Genomic DNA, 19743 nt, shown 5'->3' on the forward strand with positions numbered 1-19743 from the left:
GGACCATCGTGATTGCGCATGCCTGGTGGTAGCTGGCTGCTACAGGAGAAAGAGAGGAGTTGGGGGTGGGGCTAGGGGGCTGTTCAAAGAACGTTCACACCGTGGCAGAGGTGGCAGAGTAAAGTTAGACCTCCAAAATCAGGACATAACACAAAGCATTACTGTGTCAGGGAAAACAGGAAGCACGCGTGGCAGAAACAATTTCCTTATGGAAGTTGCTACTGAGAATATGCAAAGCACAGCCGATGAAGCCACGCACATTTGCTTATCCACTCAGGAAGAATGCAGATGCAGTCTGGTGAAGCAGACAGGCCATAAACTTACAACAGGGGTCCTACTCTTACCGCAACAGGTCTCTGGGTAAGGCACTCAACTTAGGTCACCCCACCCCCACCCCCAGTAAGGGTTCCTAGCTAAATCAACAGTTCCCCAATCTGGCGGCATGCTACAATGCGAGCAAATAGTCTTAAAATACCCAAGTGTGGTTTCTACTCCAGACCATCAGGCATCAAGTCAAGGAGCCGGGACTGTGTGTATCGTTTTTTGTTCCTACAGCACATAATTGTAAAGCACTGCAAAGGCTGCGTCTACGGCAAATGGCAAATAGCTTATCTGCCTTTCCAGAATCAAAACAAGCAACATTAACAACAGGAGAGAGTGTCAGAAAAAGGAATTCTTGAACTCCACTGGGGACCTACAGAATCCAAAGCGAAGCACTTCACAACCTGTGAGTCAGGAACCCTTTAGGGGTTGCCTCAGACCGTCAGAAAACATGGGTATTTACATCAAGACTCATAACAGTGGAAAACTAACAGTTATGAAGTAGTAAGAAAAATAATGTTATGGTTGGGGGCCACCACAACTTGAAGAACTGTATTAAAGGGTCTCGGTGTTAGGATGATTGAGAACCGGTGACCAAGGGAGTTCAAGCATCGTCCGTTATTTAACAAGCCCTCCATTCTTTGTTTTTCCATTTTCTTTCCTTTTAAAGACATGACATTGTTTTGTAGCCCGGGTTGGGCTTAAACTTGTGGCCCACCTCAATCTCCTGGGTGTAGGGATTCCTCTAGGTGATTCTAATTCGTGCTGAAATCTGAGAAGCCCTGGATTCTAAACCTTCCCAGGTCCCTTCTCCACCTAACATTATGTGATTAGTCAACTAAGAGGGAAGCGTGCTAATATTTCCAACAGTGTGGCGCTGTGTGTTCCAGTCACACTTGTCAGAAGAACCAGCGCAACCTTCCTTGGCCAGCAGGAAACTAAGGCTCTTGGCTTTAAGCTTTCAGAGGACCCAGCTGACCCTCACCAGGATGCAAAGCAGGGAGAACAAGGGCCCAGCGAGCTCAGGCCTCAGAACAGCAGCTGAGATGATGTCTGTGTTCCCCAAACAACATCACGTTTTGCTTTGAGTTCATCATGAACTGTGATGTGCTTAAGCGTCTCACAAGAGTACGGTTGACACCGTGTTTGGATAGGAAGAACCGAAGGTAACCCGGTGTCTGTTCTTTGCTTTGTGTGCTGCTTCATAAAGAACTGTCACCATCTACATCAAAGCACACAGGCCTGTCGAGTAAGTGGCAGTTCCCTGTTTATCGTCATCGGGAGATACCTGCACGTATGCTTTTCAAAATGCAGCCAGAGGTTGTGAAATGCTGGCAAGCACATTTGCTAAAAGCCACACTATTAAAAGAAGAGGGGATAACAGCAGGCTAGTAGCGGAGGAGAGGTAAGCAAAGGAATTCGACAACTGCACCAGCGGTTTACTGCTTCCATGAGACAGCAAGCGGCTACTGTATGTGGGCTCCATACTCACAGTGTCAAACAGCTCGATAAATTTGGAGAAGTAATAAAGCCAGCAGGTGTGTACCATCTGCGGAGACATACACAGATAAGGGTCTAGTTATCCAACATTTTATATAAAGGAAACACTTAACTTTTTAAAAATCTGGTTTTACAAGCAAATAACAATCACACACACACACACACACACACACACACACACACACACACACACACACACACAGAGGGGCGTGGGGTGGGGAGAAAGGCCAGTCATGGTACCTGCACTGGGGAGGCAGAGGTAGGCAGATCTCTGAGTTTGAAGCCAACTTGGTCTACAAAGTGAGTCCAGGATAACCAGGGCTATTACATTGAAAACACTGTCTCAAAAAACAAAACAAAACAAAAATAACCACTACCACCACCAACAAAAAAAACCCACGTAACAAAATTTACCATCCTACCCACTTTTTTTTTTTTTTTTTCCCGGAGCTGGGGACCGAACCCAGGGCCTTGCGCTTCTAGGCAAGCGCTCTACCACTGAGCTAAATCCCAACCCCCCACCCACTTTTTTAAGGTACAGTTTTGTGACTTTGACTTATTCACATCCCTCTACAACCATTATATGTCCATCCACAGAGATCTTCCATCCTGAAAAATGGAAAAATCTGTACCTATTCAAAATTACTTTCCCATTTCCTTATTCCAGCCCAAGCATCCTTCTACCTCTGTCCTATTTATGTGATGATTTGGGGTACAGTATATAAGCTGAATCACGTAGTGTTTGTCCTTTTGTGACTAGAATGTACTACTTAGCACAATGTCCTCAAGATTCATATAACTTGCATCTTTTATAGGCTGAATAATATTCTAGTCAGTGTGTGTGTGTGTGTGTGTCTGTGTGTGTGTGTCTGTGTGTGTGTGTCTGTGTGTGTCTGTGTGTGTGTGTCTGTGTGTGTGTGTCTGTGTGTGTCTGTGTGTGTGTGTCTGTGTGTATGTGTTTAGCCAATTACCGTCCATGGACATTTCTGTTGCTTCTACATTTTGGCCGTCAAAAATAATGGTGTTGTGATCTTAAGTATACAGATATCTCTTGAAGTCCTGGACTTCAAAGCCTTTAGAAATGTAGCCAGAAGTGGATTTGCTAAATCTTATGGAAATTCTATTTTAAATCTTTTAGAGAAGCCCAAGAAATTTAAACAGTACTAACTCATCGTATACACCTGGCTTCCATAAATTCTTTCTTATAATTACAGGTTTTTTTCCTCCCAATTCCTATAATCTGGTTATTGAGTCATTCGTTCACTCTGAATTCATATCCAATAGTGCACAGTCCGAAGGATCTTCACCATGATTTTCAGCTACAAACTTTCCCAACGAGAAACTTACCCTCATTGCTCTTGGCGACTGAGAATAGTCCACAATGTCGCATCGAAATGAATAACCTGTACCCCAGCCAGACATCACAAACTGGAAGAGAAACACGGATGTCAAAGAGGAGGTTTGGACTGTACCTTGGTGCACGAGCAGCTGCGTAAGCAGGCAGTGCAGGGGACGAGGCAGCAAGAGCCAGGACAAACCACACCTGCCTGGGAGAAGCTTGGCATCAGGCATTCGTTCTCAAAGCCACAAGTGCACACGCCATCTATATGAACTGTATTCTGACTAACTTGTCCATTTCTTGGGAGGGTTTCTTTAAAATAGTGGAGGACAAAACCCAGGGTATATTCTGCTTACTCAACAAATATTGCCCATGTCTACTCCGTCTGTGTGTTTGTGCACTTTCAGTGCGTGGCTCTGAGTCTGGATTATCTGAACATTTCAAATCTTCCCAATTAGTTTTGATAAGTGTCACACAAACAAAAACCTGCCAACGGGGTAACCATGGGCACTGTACTTTTCCTACGCGTGGCTGGGAAGTACCCATGAAGTGGCAGTGCTTGGTTCTGATATCCTCTCTGCCTTTAACAGAAAAACAGGCCATACACAGGTCTGAGACCAGCTGTATTTTGAATTCACAAGACAAATAAGGGAAGACAATGCTCTTGTTACTAACTGGGGTATAATCTGGCAGACTGTCATTCCAACGCACCCACTAAGTGACCTTCTACGGGTGTTAAAAATAAAGGCCTATTGTTGGTAAGCCTGATTTCTAATTCAGAGACCATAGTGAGATGCTTTTAGTTTGATGGTGGGGACGATCTTTTAAAACAATAACTACAGATGAAAGCCAATTATAATTAACACATATGATTGGGCTGACCTGGGGTAGGGACAATAATAATCTCTTCTTTGCCAAGTGTCACTTCTTCCTCTGGGCAACTGCCAACATCTGGCTTGGAACATCTCTCTCATTATAAAGTTTATGCCCCTTTGGACTTCTGAAGGAAATGCTATATTTATAATTTCGTCACTATTTAGCTAAAGTGATAACTTTCCATTATGAAAACATACAGGCTAAAGGCTTTATTGAGGCTTTAGTAAGTAGATTTCTTGAAACTGGGTTTTGCTATGTAGCCCAGGCTGGTCTCAAACTCAGGACTCTATTGTCTCAGCCTCTTGAGGGATGCAATAACAGGTCTCCACCATCAGAGATCCGCTAAGGTGATATTTTAATATATATAAAGAAGGAAGAAGTGGGAAAGAACAAGAGGTGGTTTTTAAACTGTATCCTGACCCTGTTCTACTCCTACTCTGCAATATAACAGGGGCTCTGGAACATTAAGACTCCAAAGAGTATAGGACGTGCATTTCATCAATTAAAAAAAAAATGCCTTAAAAATCAAGTGAACAGATCTTTTCAAAGTAACAAAAGGAAGGTGGCAGAAACAGTGACTTCTGTTTCTCAAAATCTCAAGTCAGTGAACTATGCCATTTCCTGCCATGCTCAGACTCATTTCAACTGATAGAAAGAAAATTCTATCCTCACTGCAGCGAAGCACAATTGCAGGAGCGTCTCAGTCCACCAGGAAGGTCAGCAGAGTCTATGCATGTTATAAAGTAATGAGTGTTTACAGCCTCCTTCTCTAAAACGAACATTTATCCTGGAGCGGACAGCATTCCATTATGTAGACTTAAAAACTTTGCTAAGTGCTTTTTAGATTGCTTAAAATTTTTTCAAGATTTTCAAAAATGTATAAGGTTAAGTTTGCAAAGATAACGGAAATGCTGTATATCTTTTGAAGTGATAAAAATCCGTGTTAAAATCTTAAGGAAGGCATGTTGTAATAACGCTGTTGTAAGTAACATTCCCGTGCCTCTCTTTGTTTGTTTTCTAGTTCAGCCCAGTCGTCGTGCAAGTGTCCATAGCATTGTAACTGCTTAGCCATTGAGTCATTGTAACATTTGTTAGTGGAGATTGGGAAATCTATTTGTGAAATTCTGCAGAATTCATTCTTCTACTTCTAATATTTGCTGAAGTTAAATAAAAATGTCCAAGCCATTGATGTAATAAAATGTGAAATAAAAAAAGAAAGAAAGAAAAGAAAGAAAACTCTAGTCAAGTGGTTCTCAACTTGTGGGTCATGACCCCTCTGGGGATCGAATGACTCTTTGACAGGTATCCTGCATATCATGGAGTTTACCTTGCGATTCACGACAGCAGCAAAACTATGGCTGTGAAATGGCAACAAGATAATTCTATGGTTGGGGGTCACCATGACATGAGGAACTGCATTAAAAGGTCACAACATTAGGTAGGCTGAGAGCCACCGTTCTAACACCAGGAACTGTTTACTTAAAGTAAATAACTAATTGGCCACCTTACCCTGACACAAAATGATAAACGAGGGAAATTGTGTGTATTGGGCCTCTGTGGGTCTCACTCCTTTGTCTTCATTAGGGTCTGACTTGTGCCGTGTTTCCAGCACACTCCATCACTGTGAGAATTCCTCACTGTGGCATGATTCTCTTTCCCCTTGCTCCTGTATTTGGCCAGCATGCCTGGTAGAGGTGTTTACTCCAAAATCCTGACAAAATCTTGCTCCACATCATAAACTGCACCTGTGTATATAACGTCCTAGTTATTAAGTCTCTGTTCGAACAGAGTGGACCTAGCATGTTGAGTTTAAGAACATACCAATAATCTACAGAGGTTATGACAGTTACGTCCTTAAGCTAGTAGAGAAAAAGTTTATGGTTCATGTTCAGCAGATAGTATATCCTGAAACTACCACTCAAGTATTAATGAAGATAGAAACTCTCTGATTCAGATATTTCTTTAAACCTTCTTCTATGCTGTAATTCACAAAGGAGGAACCAAAACCAACTGGTTACTACTGGATTCTTTTCAAGCCTGAGAAATCTAATTTGGGGTCATCACAAACAGTGACAACTATTACAGGCAGAACTTGAGAAAACTAGAACACATGCTACCCGAGGGAAAAACTGGCTCAATCCTGTCATTAGAATGTAAGAGAACTGAGGCCTAGGGATATAAAGTTACAGAGAAGATGAGGGAACCTGGGCTCCTGGCTCCCAGGCATGTTCTTAACCTCTCTCTCTCTCTCTCTCTCTCTCTCTCTCTCTCTCTCTCTCTCTCTCTCTCTCTCCCTCTTCTTCTCCCTCTCCCTCTCCTCTCCTCTCCTCTCCTCTCTGAACATGCAAGGAACTATCCATAATCTAGAAAGGACAAAAAGCAGTGACCTGTGGGTTAGTGCAAGAAACAAAGAAGTGACCAGCAGCAGAGGGAAGCTAGAGTTATATAGTCTGTAGCAGGAAGGAGGTGGGTATCATGGCAGCCAGGTAGGCCACCAGGCCTCCTCACAGATTCCTAATATGAGCAAGCACAAGGTATGCTATAGAGAAAGCCAACAGAAAGAGGAAGCCAGCCAAGGTTGGAAATACAGCCAAGAACCCTAGAGACCTAGGTATTCAAGGCAGTGGAGACATGTGACGAGCAGAGGGGCAGAGAGTAAATGTACAATCTCCACTGCGGTCTGGAAGGTTCCTATTTGTCTTATAAAAAAGGGGCAGGGCTTTACTACTTAAGACTTGGAATAAGTCTATGCCCTTTCTGGCCTCCAAGCCTGTAAAACTAAACAGCCACGTCAGCACCTAGCTCTGGGGTTGTGTGCATTCCAGGACCAGCCACTGCTTATCCACGGTCACTCCGAGTTCATTAATTCTTTTCTCTGTGTATGTGTTCCCTCAAAACCAACGTTTACCTTGTGCGAATCTCTGAGCTAAATGTTGCTTTTCTTTTCCCTCTCTGTCATAACGGAAACTGTCCTGAGATCCTCAGGTTTATTTCATCTAGACATGACGAGTTTGGCGCTTTTGTCTTGTTGTGGTAAACAACTGCTTAGTCTCTGAATTCCTCCCTTCTCAAAACAGGGGAACTCAACAGTCATAACAAAAACGTACAAACACATAACAATGGACCAAGGCAAACTTTTCCCGTTAGGAATACCGAAGACACTTGCCTCATAGCACATATACACAGAAAACAGTACTATGAAAAAATTGTACGTTATCATCGCTTTCTTGAGTTCAAAGGGCTTCCGGTTCTCCATGAGCTTTGGTCCCAGAGATGTAACAAAATAGACGTAGAGCCCCAGGATGATGGTTTGTGGCAGAGGCGAGGACATGAGGAGCCAGTTTTCAACTCTTGGATCTAAGAGAAAGACGACAGGTAAGTTCACAACCACTTAGCCCAGAGAGGACAGGGAGCAACCTTCATCCTGTGCTGACAGTGTACCATTGCAAAGGTCACAGCATCTTTAGGATGGGTGACAGGAAAAACCCCTAGGAACAGCGAGGCTCCCCTGAGCTAAAAACAATGGGGCTGTCATCACCTTCAAGCCTCAGGGGTTAAGAGATGTTAGTCAACAGAACTTGAAGGGGAGCCTCTGGAGAAGCCATTCTGGAGGAGCTGCCAGGGACTGAACGCTGCACCCTCCCTGAATTCGTGCGTTAAGCCTGGTGTGGTACTGCACACGAAGAACCCCAGCACTTGCCGAAGAGATGGGTGGACCGGACGTTCAAAATCATCCCCAGCCACACGTCTCAAAAACAATAAAACAAAATAAATAAAATCCAAGGGTTGAAATCCTAGCATCGGATGGGATGGACACAAGAACTTCTCAAGAACAGAGTTAGTGTCATAAAAAGGACTCCAGGGAGCTCTTTTGCTATCTTTCTGTCACATGATGACACAAAGCAAGATAACAGAAACCCAAGGGAGCCCTCACCAGAGGCCCACAGGCTGGCACCCTGACCTCAGTTACATAATTTCTCCAAGTCCTAAGCAGCGGGTAAAAGCAGATCTGGAGGAAGGGGCAGCTAGTAAGGCTCTACCATCTACGACCATTATCAACAATCAGAAATATCGCCATCTTACCTGGGTGGGGTAGTGCATGCTGTAATGACAGCACTTGGGAGGGGAAGGCAAGGAATCAGGAGTTCGAGGTCAGCCTGGGATAAATGAGAGCCCATCTCAAAAATATTTTTTTCTATTCAGACCTTCTTTTATATTTAAAAATGGTTTATATCTACCACCTACTTAATTTCTCTCTTTCCTAAGAAAATTGGCATAGTCCCTCAGATGCTATATCACAGAACCACAAAACTGAAAGGGACCACGGCAATACCTGATTATCTAGAGTGTGTCTGAAGTGTAAGCCAGCAAGAATGATATTTTGAGCCAAATAAAATAAGGAATGCCCTTGCAACCACATAAATGTAAGTTCAGCCAGTTCTTGCTCTGCCTCCAGGCTAATAGGATTGCAATTAAAAATAAATAGCAACTCATTCTATAATTTCAAGCACTTGGGGTGTAATTGGACCAAGTGACCTCATGATCTGAGAGTGGAACAGAAGAAAACAGTTATGGGAAGCTTGCAGGAGCATCTGACTCAGTTCCACACAGAGTACCGTTTCATGAGTATTAAAGGACCTGGAGCATGCATCCCTATTCGTTCAAACCACTAACGAGAAAGTCAGTTACCAGCGAACATCGTCTCCAAACGTCTTCACTAGAACCCCATGACTGTCCACTCATCCAGCTTCTCATTGAGTGCTGGACATGTCACATTAACAGTCGATGTTGAGGGCTTTCATTTGTAAAGCTGTCTTCAAGTGGGCCTTACTCAAAAACGCCAACAGGTGCCAATGTCTCAAATGAGAGAAGCAAGCTAAGGAGTAGAACAGCCAACTCAAAAACTGATGCCAGATGTTTAGGATTTGAGTTTGTTCTTATGTCTATATTCGCACACACCTATCTACATAACGACAACTCTACAAAATTATTCAAGTAGGTACAGACTCCCCCAAAGTGATAAGAGGATGCTGGAATGTGAAGAAAAATAGGGCGCTTGCTGTATGGTCTCTAGTACTCTGTGTTAGCATGGATAGATACGGTGAGAGCGCTGGTGTGTAGCATTGTCCAAGCTTCTTTGCTCACAGAAGCCTGGAGGGTGTATATATATATATGAATGGATGGTAGTATTATACAACTCTTAGAAGTGATGTTCTGTGGAACAGTTTAGAAATACAGTTGATTTCTACAGTACGTTTGTAAATTAAACTTTCAGCAATAGCACATGAATAGGGGCAGACTGTTTTGAAATATAGTCAGGAAAACATAAAATGGATACTCAAATGTGGAGCATAAAACACAAGCGGAAGTTAAAAAAAAAAGTTCAGAAGTTGTTCCTTGTAAGACTATGACATGATTTATCCTGGGAACAGGGAGTGGGGAGCAAGCTTGTCAAAGACACACACTTCGGTGCCTGGAAACATTCACGTAGACACTGTCACGGGTAGCTAGATGTATGGATCTGAGTTAGGAGTGAGATCCAAGCCAGAGACAGAGGTTTGGGGGATGCCATGGCACACATAATGACTATAAAAGCCATGGGATGAGTTTACGAGAAATAGAGTACAGTAAGTGCTAAGGGTCCAAGTGCCACGGACCTCAGAGTCTCAGGAGAGATAGAAGAGAAAGCCACGAGGAAGGTGGAGGAGGAACGCACAGTGCAACTGGACTAAAACCACAAAAGTAAGACGTCCTGAAGCCAAGGAAGCAACATTTGGAAGGGACCCAGCATGAAATGTGGCAGAGAGAGAAATGCACGTGGTCAGAAGAGCACAGTGCCTTCAACAGAGAGAAGACAGAAATGTTTTCAGTGGGCTGGGGATTTAGCTCAGCGGTAGGCGCTTACCTAGGAAGCGCAAGGCCCTGGGTTCGGTCCCCAGCTCCGAAAAAAAGAACCAAAAAAAAAAAAAAAAAAAATGTTTTCAGCAAGAGGACATCAACAAAAGTTTTCTGCCCAACACTGAAAACACAAGACTCTAGGGCTGGAGGGATGTCGCAGGGATTAAGAGCACTGGCCACTCTTCTGGAGGACCAATGTTTAATTCCCAGCTCCCACGAAGCAGGTCACGACCATCTATAACTCCAATTCCTTAGGTCAGGACACCCGTACACTTAAAAGTAAAATAAATAAATCTTTTTTAATGCGAAGTCCTAAAATTTCAAAGTATTTTCTCTTACTTTTTCTTACTCTATTCCCAAAACTTGTCATTTTTAAACCTAGAAAGGTCCATAAGTTGGCTTTTGAGGTATATTTAACTACAGTCTTTTCTGCTTCAGTTGTTTCTTCTAAAGCCTTATAGCAATAGGGAGTTTCCTATGACAGGATTTCTGGTCATCATTGGCAATCACACTGCGGACTTAACATCACAAGGGCAATCTCAGTAAATCAAGCTTGTTACAGGACTGGGAATCAAGGTCAGAGTGAGAACCAAACGTCCTTAAATGATTCCTCGACTGGCCAATACACACCATAATACATGAATGTCATAAAGCCAATGTCTAGCTTGTTATTGTTTTATTAATATGTCTAGGTTGTATTCCTAATAGAATAAAGGCTAATGAAATCAGCACCAGAGGAAGAGCCCAGAGGGCTGCAGTGGCTGACATGGCGACAGTACAGGAAGCTCCTGGTTTCTTCTTCATAGGCAACTGCAAATGCTCCTGTTGTTGGTTACTCATTCCAAGTACAGCTTCAGAACTAAATTGTTTTAAGTGTCAGGAAAGGCACTTCTCTAGCACAGCTATCTTTTGTTTTATTCTTTCACTGACTTGGCAGGGGAAGAAAAATGGGATGACGTCACCCTCCTGTCCCTCCCCTGTTAGCGACAGAAAGAAAAGCCAAGAAAAGCATGCCAGGCTAGCTCAGGAAGAGCACGAAAATCGTTTCCAAATAAATCGCTTCTTCCTGTGATTTAACTTTTTCAGTACACAGCTTTTCTTAAAATCCTCTGTATATACGACTTTCCAGTCCTACAAATAAAAAGTCACTATGGGAAGAAAAAGCTTGTTTCATTCTGTGTTATTTTTTTTTAAAAAAAAGGTAACAAAATAACAAGAAGAACAACAAAATGTAACATGTTTGTGTGTACAAAGAAAGAAACATATGTTTGCAGGTGCCTGGGAGGAGGTCAGAGGTCAACCTTGGGGTTATTCATTGAGTGGTCCACTTGGTTTATGTTTGTTTTGTTTTGTTTTTTTCGGTGACTTGGCTAAGCTGGTTAGCTAGTAGGCAGGAGGAATCATTCCCCTGCCTCTGCTTCACAAAGCTGGGAGTCTAGGCATAGGCCACTCTTCTAGGCTTTTCACATGGGTTCTGGGGACTGAACCTGAATCTGCACAGTTTCACAGCACACAGTTACTCACTATCTCCTCAACTCCTTTTCTTAGTACCAGGCTCTAAACATTCTATAACAGCAAAATTGTAGAGTCGGCAAGTCAGGGTGGCGAGCTGTTCCTCCTCTGGCCTTTTATGAAGCCTTAGGTAATTGACTTAATCACTTGGTTTCCTCATCTGTGAATTGGGCATAAAACAAGTATTTCGTAGAGGACCGAGTGAGGAGTTTATAAAGAGCTCCATCTCTCAATAAATTTGCTATTGTTATCGCAGTAGATCTCCAATCTGTAACCATAGCAGAATCACCTCTGTAGTGCTTAAAAATCCAATAACAAAAGCAGTGACCTTGATCCAACTGAATCAAAATTCTAAGGAGTAGGTGCCAGGAATATAAGCTTTTAAGAAACAGTCATAAAAAAAAAAATGGCAAAGAAGTTAATTTCTCAAAAGAAGAGACACAAGAAGAAATAGTCAGTATTGCTAATTACCAAGAAAATATAAATTGATAACAGAATTTTCATCCAATTACCTCCCACTTGTAGGGCTGCATCGTCAAATGAACTAAAGGTAATGAGTGAAGGTGAAGATGTGGAGGGATGGGATGTTTCTGCACTCAGGATGAGATTATAAATTAGTCCAGCCACTGAGGAAAACTACATGGAGAGCCCATTAAAAACCTAAAAGAATTACTGTTAGTCCAGAAATCTCATTTCGGGAAACTGTGTGTGGGCTCCCAGAGTTTTATCCACAATAGCCAAGGTGTGGGATCTGCTCAGTGCTTTGTCATCAGATGAATAAAGAAAGCAGTGTAATGGATGTGGGGCATCATTTGGTCTTCCCAAAGAAGGAATCCATGTCCTCTGTGACCTCTTGATAAGCAGGATGGCAACATTGTTGCAATAATTGAGATAAGTCAGGCTCAGAAAGCAACACTGAGTCTCATATGTGGAATAAAAGGAATAAGCATCTGGCTAGAAAACAGGGAGAGAGATATTAGTTAATGGCTACAAAATTTAACTTAGGCAGGACAATTTTTTTGATACCTATTACAGGGACATGGCATAATAATAGTACTGTACATAGTCATATAACAAATATTATAATAAATATATTATATGTCTAATAACAGCAACAACAATAATAGTATACTATGTAGTTGAAATTCCTAACAGTGGGTCTCCAATGTTTTTATCAATCGCATATGTTAACTAGCTCATTTAACCATTCCACAAGGACTGTGGAATTCCACTTGTTACAATATCACTTTGCACCACAGAAACAGATACAACTATAATTTGTAAGCAGGCCATCTTTTTTTAAAAGCGATTCAGGCGACCAGGATGAGCTGACCAAATTGAGAAATCAGGATTCTGGTGCATGGTCAAGTTCCCTTGACCCACATGCAGTGGCTGCAGCGTTCCTCAGTAGGCTCTGTGACCATCTTTCCTTGCCTCTCAATCCAAACTGCCAGTTGTCTTCCATACAGTTGTCAAATTCACTTTCTAAAAGTAGGGATCTGCTTAGACTATTCTCTTGTTAAATGAGCTCCCCCTCATTGGTCAAATAAAATCCAACATCTTAGCGGGACGTTTAGGGCTCTGTGTCTCCAACTTCTTTCAGTGACAGTCTACCTTCCTGAAAAGGACATTGGTCTACTTCCTCATGAAGTGTGGGCTTTTCATTTGAGATGCCTGAGCATCCATTGGGGATGACTTGACATGGAGATAGTAGAAAGAGCACAATAGCATTTAAGGTGAGTTCTGACTCAGTCTAGGGATTCAGTCAGCAGTAAGTGTCCTGTTTTTCCCAGGAACAAAAGGCTAAGGAGACAGGGACAGTCCTGTGTATCACGTACTTGGCCTCAGAGCTGATTTAAGTGTCGTGAGAAGGGCCAGGAAGACTTGGAAGACATGGAAGCACAGAACAGGAAATCAGGCTGGGCGATTGGTTCCACCCCAGATGCCACCAAAGGGTTGATTTACCGTGAGCTAAATAATTCTTTCATGAATGTTCACCAGAGAGAAATGGGGTACTGGGAAAGTACAATGCTGGGTATATAGAAGGTTAAGGAGCTTTTCCATCAACTCCTTCTAAGACAATGTTCTTAGGTATCACGCACTACATCAAAGACTTTACAATTCTAAGAACCAGCAGAATGAAGAAGCTAGGAGGGAAGGGACACTGGTTCTCTGTGTACTTTCTGATATACCAAGAGTTCATAGAGGCAGCAGGCCTACCCCATTCTCTATCCTCTTGCAAGCAAGCTCACACCATCTGCAAGTGAGCACTACCATCTAAACATGCAAAGGGCTGCTTTTTTCTTTTGTTTTGATTTTTTTTTTTACTTATTCACTTCACAACCTGCTCACTGTCCCTCTACCTGTCATCCCCTCCCACAACCCCTCCCCCTTACCCCTCCCCTTCTCCTCTGAGCAGGTGCTCCCCCTCTCCAGGTATTTCCCAATCCTAGCTACTCCAAGTCTCTGCAAAGCTAGGTCCTTCCTCTCCCACTGAGGCCAGAAAAGTCAGGCCCACTAGAAGAACATACCCCACATACAGGCAACAGCTTTTGGAATAGTTGATTGGGACCCAAATAAAGACCAAAGTACACATCTAGTACATGTGTGAGGAGAGGTCTAGGTCCAACCTATGTATGTTCTTTGGTTGGTGGTTCAGACTTTGAGAACCCCAAGGGTCCAGGTTAGTTGACTCTGTTGGTCTTCCTGTAGCGTTCCTAAACCCTTTGGGACCCACAATCCTTCCTCCTATTCTTTCCTAATCGTCGAGGGTGGCTTTTGAATGATAAGCACCTTTGCATTTTTTTTTTTTTTTTGGTTCTTTTTTTCGGAGCTGGGGACCGAACCCAGGGCCTTGCGCTTCCTAGGTAAGCGCTCTACCACTGAGCTAAATCCCCAGCCCCACCTTTGCATTTTTTACTTAGCTCAAAGCTGTTTAAAATCTAGCATCCCATAATTAAAGAATTGCAATAAACTCTCTTCTACTTTACATATTAAGCCATCTAAAAGTTTTAAGGCCCTGGAATTTTCCACATGAAATAACCATGCATCACCACCGATTCTCCAGCTATCAGAAAACTAATAACAGTGAATTTTCCCAAGGCCATACAGGATTAGAACCAAAGCCAAGAATACACTTGAAATACTTGGCTCTTGATCATGCATTCAGCTCTTCCCAGGGTACAAAAACAAAACTAATGCCTCCCTGAGATCAATACCACACTAAATAAACACAAGGGAAAACTCTCTTGATGTACCTGGCAGCAGTTTTACAAAGCTGTAAATCTTAATACAGATCCTTTTAACACTGCTAGACCTTGACAGGAAAAAAAATGGAAGTAAAAAAAAAAAAAAGCAGAACTTTTTTTTCCTGGGAAAGTAATGTGTTACTTTCAAAAGTATCTAACATAAATTGTAACAATCTCTGGGTCTATCTGTGACCTGACACTTCCCCTGGTAACAGAGCTCTTTCACACATCCTAGCCCACAGGTGCTATTCTGACTTTTGTTTTATTCACAAAGAAAAGGAGAAGGTTCAAGGTCACCTAGTTAGTATAGGATAGTGACAAGCTGGACATAGCTCTTTTCTTTCTACATCCCATGACTCCCAAGTCACCTCCCAACACTTCAAGTAAGTAATGGATTCAGAAATGTGACGTTTACCTTCTCTGTGCCTCTCTCCAATCTCTTCTATTTGCAGAGTGTCTCTTGGGTCTTCTCAGACCTTATTTTTAATCTTCTGAGATCCTTGGCTTTGCTACCCGTTTTTCCTACCTAGTATTATTTAGCTTTTTGATGGAAGTACTTTTTTGGTACAAAAAGTAAAGAGTTGGTGATAAAGGCTTTTCACATAGTTTGAATTAAAATATTTTGTCTTTTGAGGGCCATATGACTAACTGACACCATCTGAGTCTTCTTGGCTCTTGAGTTAAGGATTACCTGCATTCTTGAATTGAGGATAGTGAATAGTAAGGTTTGGATTGCAAAGGGTCTTATTCTAAAAAAAAAAAAAAAAAAAAAAAAAAAAATCTGTTCCCAGTTCTGTCTAGATGGTTCGGTGCATAAAGGTGCTTCTGTGCAAGTCTAACAACCTATGTACACTCCTTAGAAACCACGTAAAAATGGATGGAGAGAATCAACTCTACAAAGTCATCTTCTGACTTCCACACATACATCATGGCACAAATATACACACAATAATTGTTTTAGATTTTACCTCATTCTATTTGGGTTCCAAGTTCAAATACTGAAAACTTGGGTGAGCAACTTGCACCTCTCCTTTGAAATACAACTGGAAGATTAAAGTTTACATCAAATATGGAATTTGGAACAATCACTATAAATCATCAGAGAGAGATAACCTCTAAAGAAACTGGTATATTTTTTTGAACCAAGCAAGTTGAAACTTTAAGGGAAAGATAAAAAAATAGGAAAATAGCTACACTACTTGTCCTAACAGAGCAAATCTTGTTTGTCCTTGACCTTTTTGAGGGACAAAACTCTTGGAAAAACTTCAGAGAAGTAACATTGCCCTTTTGTAGCTTGGGGAGACAGATGTGACCCACGAAAGAGTGTCTTCACTGGCTGGGATGTAGCCTCATGTGTGACAGGTGGGATTTAATGAACTCCTGGTTTCTGGCCAATGAGTGAGTCACTCCAAAGTGGTTTTAGCGGTAATGACGTGTATATTAATAACTACAAAATAATGACATGACAGAATGCTAATCATAACTAAGAAACACCAGTTCTTGAGGGTTTTTTTTTCTTTTTCTACGTCTTTATCAACATTTCTTTAACTTTATCGACCTTGGGAAAATCACATCTTTGGTTTTGGTTTCTTCTGCTCTAAAATGAGACATTAAGTTGGATTGGGCATCTCAGGTCTAAGTTCTAAGGCATCCTGAGTCCTTTCCTATTCTAAAAACTTTTCTACCTTTGTTTTGCTTTTAAGACTTACCTAGTTTCTAAAACATTGACTGGGGTTTGAAAACTCTCTGACAGACAAGTAAAGAAAGTTTATTCATGAGACTGGGTGTAGCTCTGTTGTACAACACATACTTAGCAGATACGGTGCAAGACCCTGACTTCAACCACCCACAGCAGACCCACCACCATCAAACATCACTCACCACCTGCAAGTGGCCTGACTCTCCACAGAAGACACACATATAATGCTTCATGTATGGTTGTCATTTGTACACTTTAAACTCAGGTGACACTGCATGTTTCGAAACATTTTTATTACTCCCTGCTCTGTTTGCATCACCTCTTAAGGCAGGCGCAGGGGCAGATGGAGGGGCGGGGCAGGGGCGGGGGCAGGGCAGGGCAGGGGGGGCAGGGCGGGGGCGGGTGGGGCAGGGGCTGGGATGGGGCAGGGACAAGAGCAGATGCAAGGGTGGGTCGGGGGCAGGACAGGGGCAAGAGTAGGGGCAGGAGCAGGGTCAGGTGGAAGGACGGTTCTTCATTCTAGAATCAGTGTTGACAGAGCTTTTGCTGTTAGTGACGTTATTTCCCTCTGGAGAATTAGAGTATCAAGCCTCCAAAGCCATTTTTAAGGGTTACTGGGGTGAGATGTGCCATCACATAATCATCCAATTCCATCCCATGGATATAAGAGTGTTTTCGTTATTATAAACATCATCAAAAACACACATATAGATCTAGCTGTAATGAAACCCTGGCCACTGCCTATTGGCTAACTAGTAATAAAGGAGTATGAAGTAGTTAAGGCTCTTATTTTGTTCCAGATAAATCCTATTAATGTGGGAATAAAAGAAAAGATACTTACCAGCATCTTTGATCCAATTATCATAAAAACGCACAGTCCTCGATGTAAGATCGCTGAACGCCATTTTCTACAAGATTCACTGGCTCTTTTAATGGGTTTTTCAGTAAAACAGTGCAGAAATGAGCTTAAGATCTATAAATGCAAATAAAAATAAGCTTTTAGTAATACAATATTTAAAATGCTAAAAATTTAATAGGAACTGGCAGGGCAGCACACTCTTGCTGAAGGGAAAAATGCATTAGTGATCCGTGGCAAATGCTGACATAGTCACAAACACTTGAGATTTTCCATTCTTCTGGAGATGCTGATAACTTCACTGAAGGGTGGTGTTTCATATACATGAGACAAAAGGAGGGAATGGTTCTATAACAGGAACATCTCCTTTTTATGGAGAAAAAGCGGTCAAAAGCAAGCTGAATCACTGTGACCAGGCTGAAGGGAAAGTCCAGAAGATGAAGAAGATACCCAGAATTTCAGAGACCCAGGCCTTGGAGCCATCTTTATGCCCAATAAAGTCTTCTTTGTGTGAGCTTCTGAAAATATTTATTTTATTATTTTTAATTATATGTAGTGTGTGTGAGAGTATGTGTGTGTAATACACGTATGGGTGCCTGTGGAAGCCAGTGGTGTTGAATCTTTTGCAACTAGGATTACATGCAAAATATGGGTGCCTGTGGAAGCCAGAGGTGTGGAATCTCTTGCAGCTAGATTTACAGGCCGTTGTGAGCTACTTGACATTGGTGTTAGCAACCAAATGTGCAGGCTTCTGCAAAAGCAGTATACTCTCAACCATTGAGCCATTCTCTAATCTCCTAAATTTTTAAATTTTAGTGGTCTCTCGGGATTCTCACAGCATTTTTGAACCATTAAAATGCCAACTACTAGTTTAAAAAAACTAGCGGAATGAGGCAGAAAGAGGGGAGGAAAACCAATAAGAATCAAGGAAAAGAGCCCTGTTGATTCAGACAGGTTGACAAGAATTATGGTAAAGAGAAATCTCCTGAGTAAGATGTCCAGAGGAGACAACCAGCCCTGCTACATGTGACAGGACACTATGCATCCTTAGGATCTTAGGCAGGAGGACAACACAGAGACAAATCAATGGAATACTCAGAAATACGTCAAGTACATTTGAGACTTTAAAAATGTATGCTGATAATCCTGAGAGGTAAGCTCTCCCACACTTTAAAATCTCTGGAATCAAGGTACAACCTACAAATGGGAGATGCATCATAAATTAATGGTATAGTGAATCAAAACCATCTGGTGAGAGAAAAATTGGAAATGCTCTAGAGGCGGATGATCATGCAACAGTGTCAGTGTGCTCCATGCTCCTGAACTTAGTTGAAAAGGTAAATTTTGTATCATACATACTTTGTTGCATGCACAAAAGAACTCTTCTAAGTTTACCATAGGAAATCTGACTTTTTCCTGGCAGCATAAAACAAAGTTATTTCATGTGTATAATTACAGAAATAAAATAAGGCATGCAGCATGTGAAACAGGTAGCATCTCAAATCAGGGGACACTAAATAATGAGACACTAATATCCACTCAAATGATGATACAGCTGGATAGGCATTAGGAAACAAAAAGACAGCGATCAAAAGCTCCCTGAATCTCTCATTATTCATACAAATTCGAACTCCGAATGGATAGAAAGATGATAGCAACTGAGATTGCAAAACCTCAATGTGGGAAAGGCCTTTCTAAGACCCAAATCTCAGAAGCTGAAGAGAAGACTAGCAAATTAGCCATGGAAAAGGAAGAAAAGAAGAAGGTGCTAAGAGTACAGAGGGCTGGAGGAGCACTGAGACTGCAAGGAGAGACTACAAGCTGTGCTGGGCTTCTGAGAAAGGATCAAGAAGCAAGCAGTCAGCACTGGGCAGTGGGTGGGAAAGTGTTCCCATTCACAGGTGAGGGACTCCAGCACTTCCTAGGAGTTTTGGTTCTGGGGAATCAGATGAAATCTAAACCCTCAACTCCACTCTACCCCACCCCCATCTTGGTGAAGGAAAAGCCTCTAGAAGGCTGCAAGGGAAGTTTCGCCTGGATATTAATCTGTATGTTTGGAGTGTTCTACTGTTGGCTGGAGGTAACTTTCTGCTTCACGTAGACCCTCCACTGAAGCAGAAACAAAACTCCAACGAGGTCTGTACACTGGACAGACAAGATCTGGGGGCTTCAGCTTTTTCCTTCCCAAAGATCTGGAAAGATCGGGAACTTAGAATGTGAATGATGACTACTCCTAGCACATTTGAAGCAAGATTTCTCCAACTTGACAGTGCTGACATTTTGAGTCAAATATTTCCTAGTCATGGGGACCTACCCTGAGCATTATGGGTGATTTGAGACAACGTGGCTTCTCTCTACTAGATGTCAGGAAACCCTACTCTGTGGTTGAGACATCTACAACAATTATCAAATGCTTCTCTGGTGAACAAAAGAGTCCAAGGTTTACAGTAATTATCTAGATCACCATCTAGTGTGCCTTCACCAGACTAAAGCA

General features: G+C 42.2%; 1 protein-coding gene across 2 annotated transcripts in view; it reads right to left on the reverse strand.

The window, feature by feature from the left end:
• The window catches only part of Elovl7 (ELOVL fatty acid elongase 7), a 68541-nt gene that overhangs the window by 11327 nt on the left and 37471 nt on the right, over positions 1 to 19743 (reverse strand). Inside the window, exons 2-5 of one of the 2 annotated variants that reach the window (XM_032898914.1) lie at positions 17235 to 17366; positions 7203 to 7393; positions 3169 to 3249; positions 1814 to 1870 (exon numbers count right to left, since the gene is read on the reverse strand). In XM_032898914.1, the coding sequence (XP_032754805.1) occupies positions 1814 to 1870; positions 3169 to 3249; positions 7203 to 7393; positions 17235 to 17298 (393 nt within the window). In that variant the 5' untranslated portion in view covers positions 17299 to 17366. Of the gene's footprint in view, positions 1 to 1813; positions 1871 to 3168; positions 3250 to 7202; positions 7394 to 17234; positions 17367 to 19743 lie in introns of those variants that run through there. The other variant, XM_032898915.1, reaches the window with a different exon arrangement.

Source organism: Rattus rattus, chromosome 3 (genome assembly GCF_011064425.1).
Source record: "Rattus rattus isolate New Zealand chromosome 3, Rrattus_CSIRO_v1, whole genome shotgun sequence".
Classification (NCBI taxonomy): Eukaryota; Metazoa; Chordata; class Mammalia; order Rodentia; family Muridae; genus Rattus; species Rattus rattus.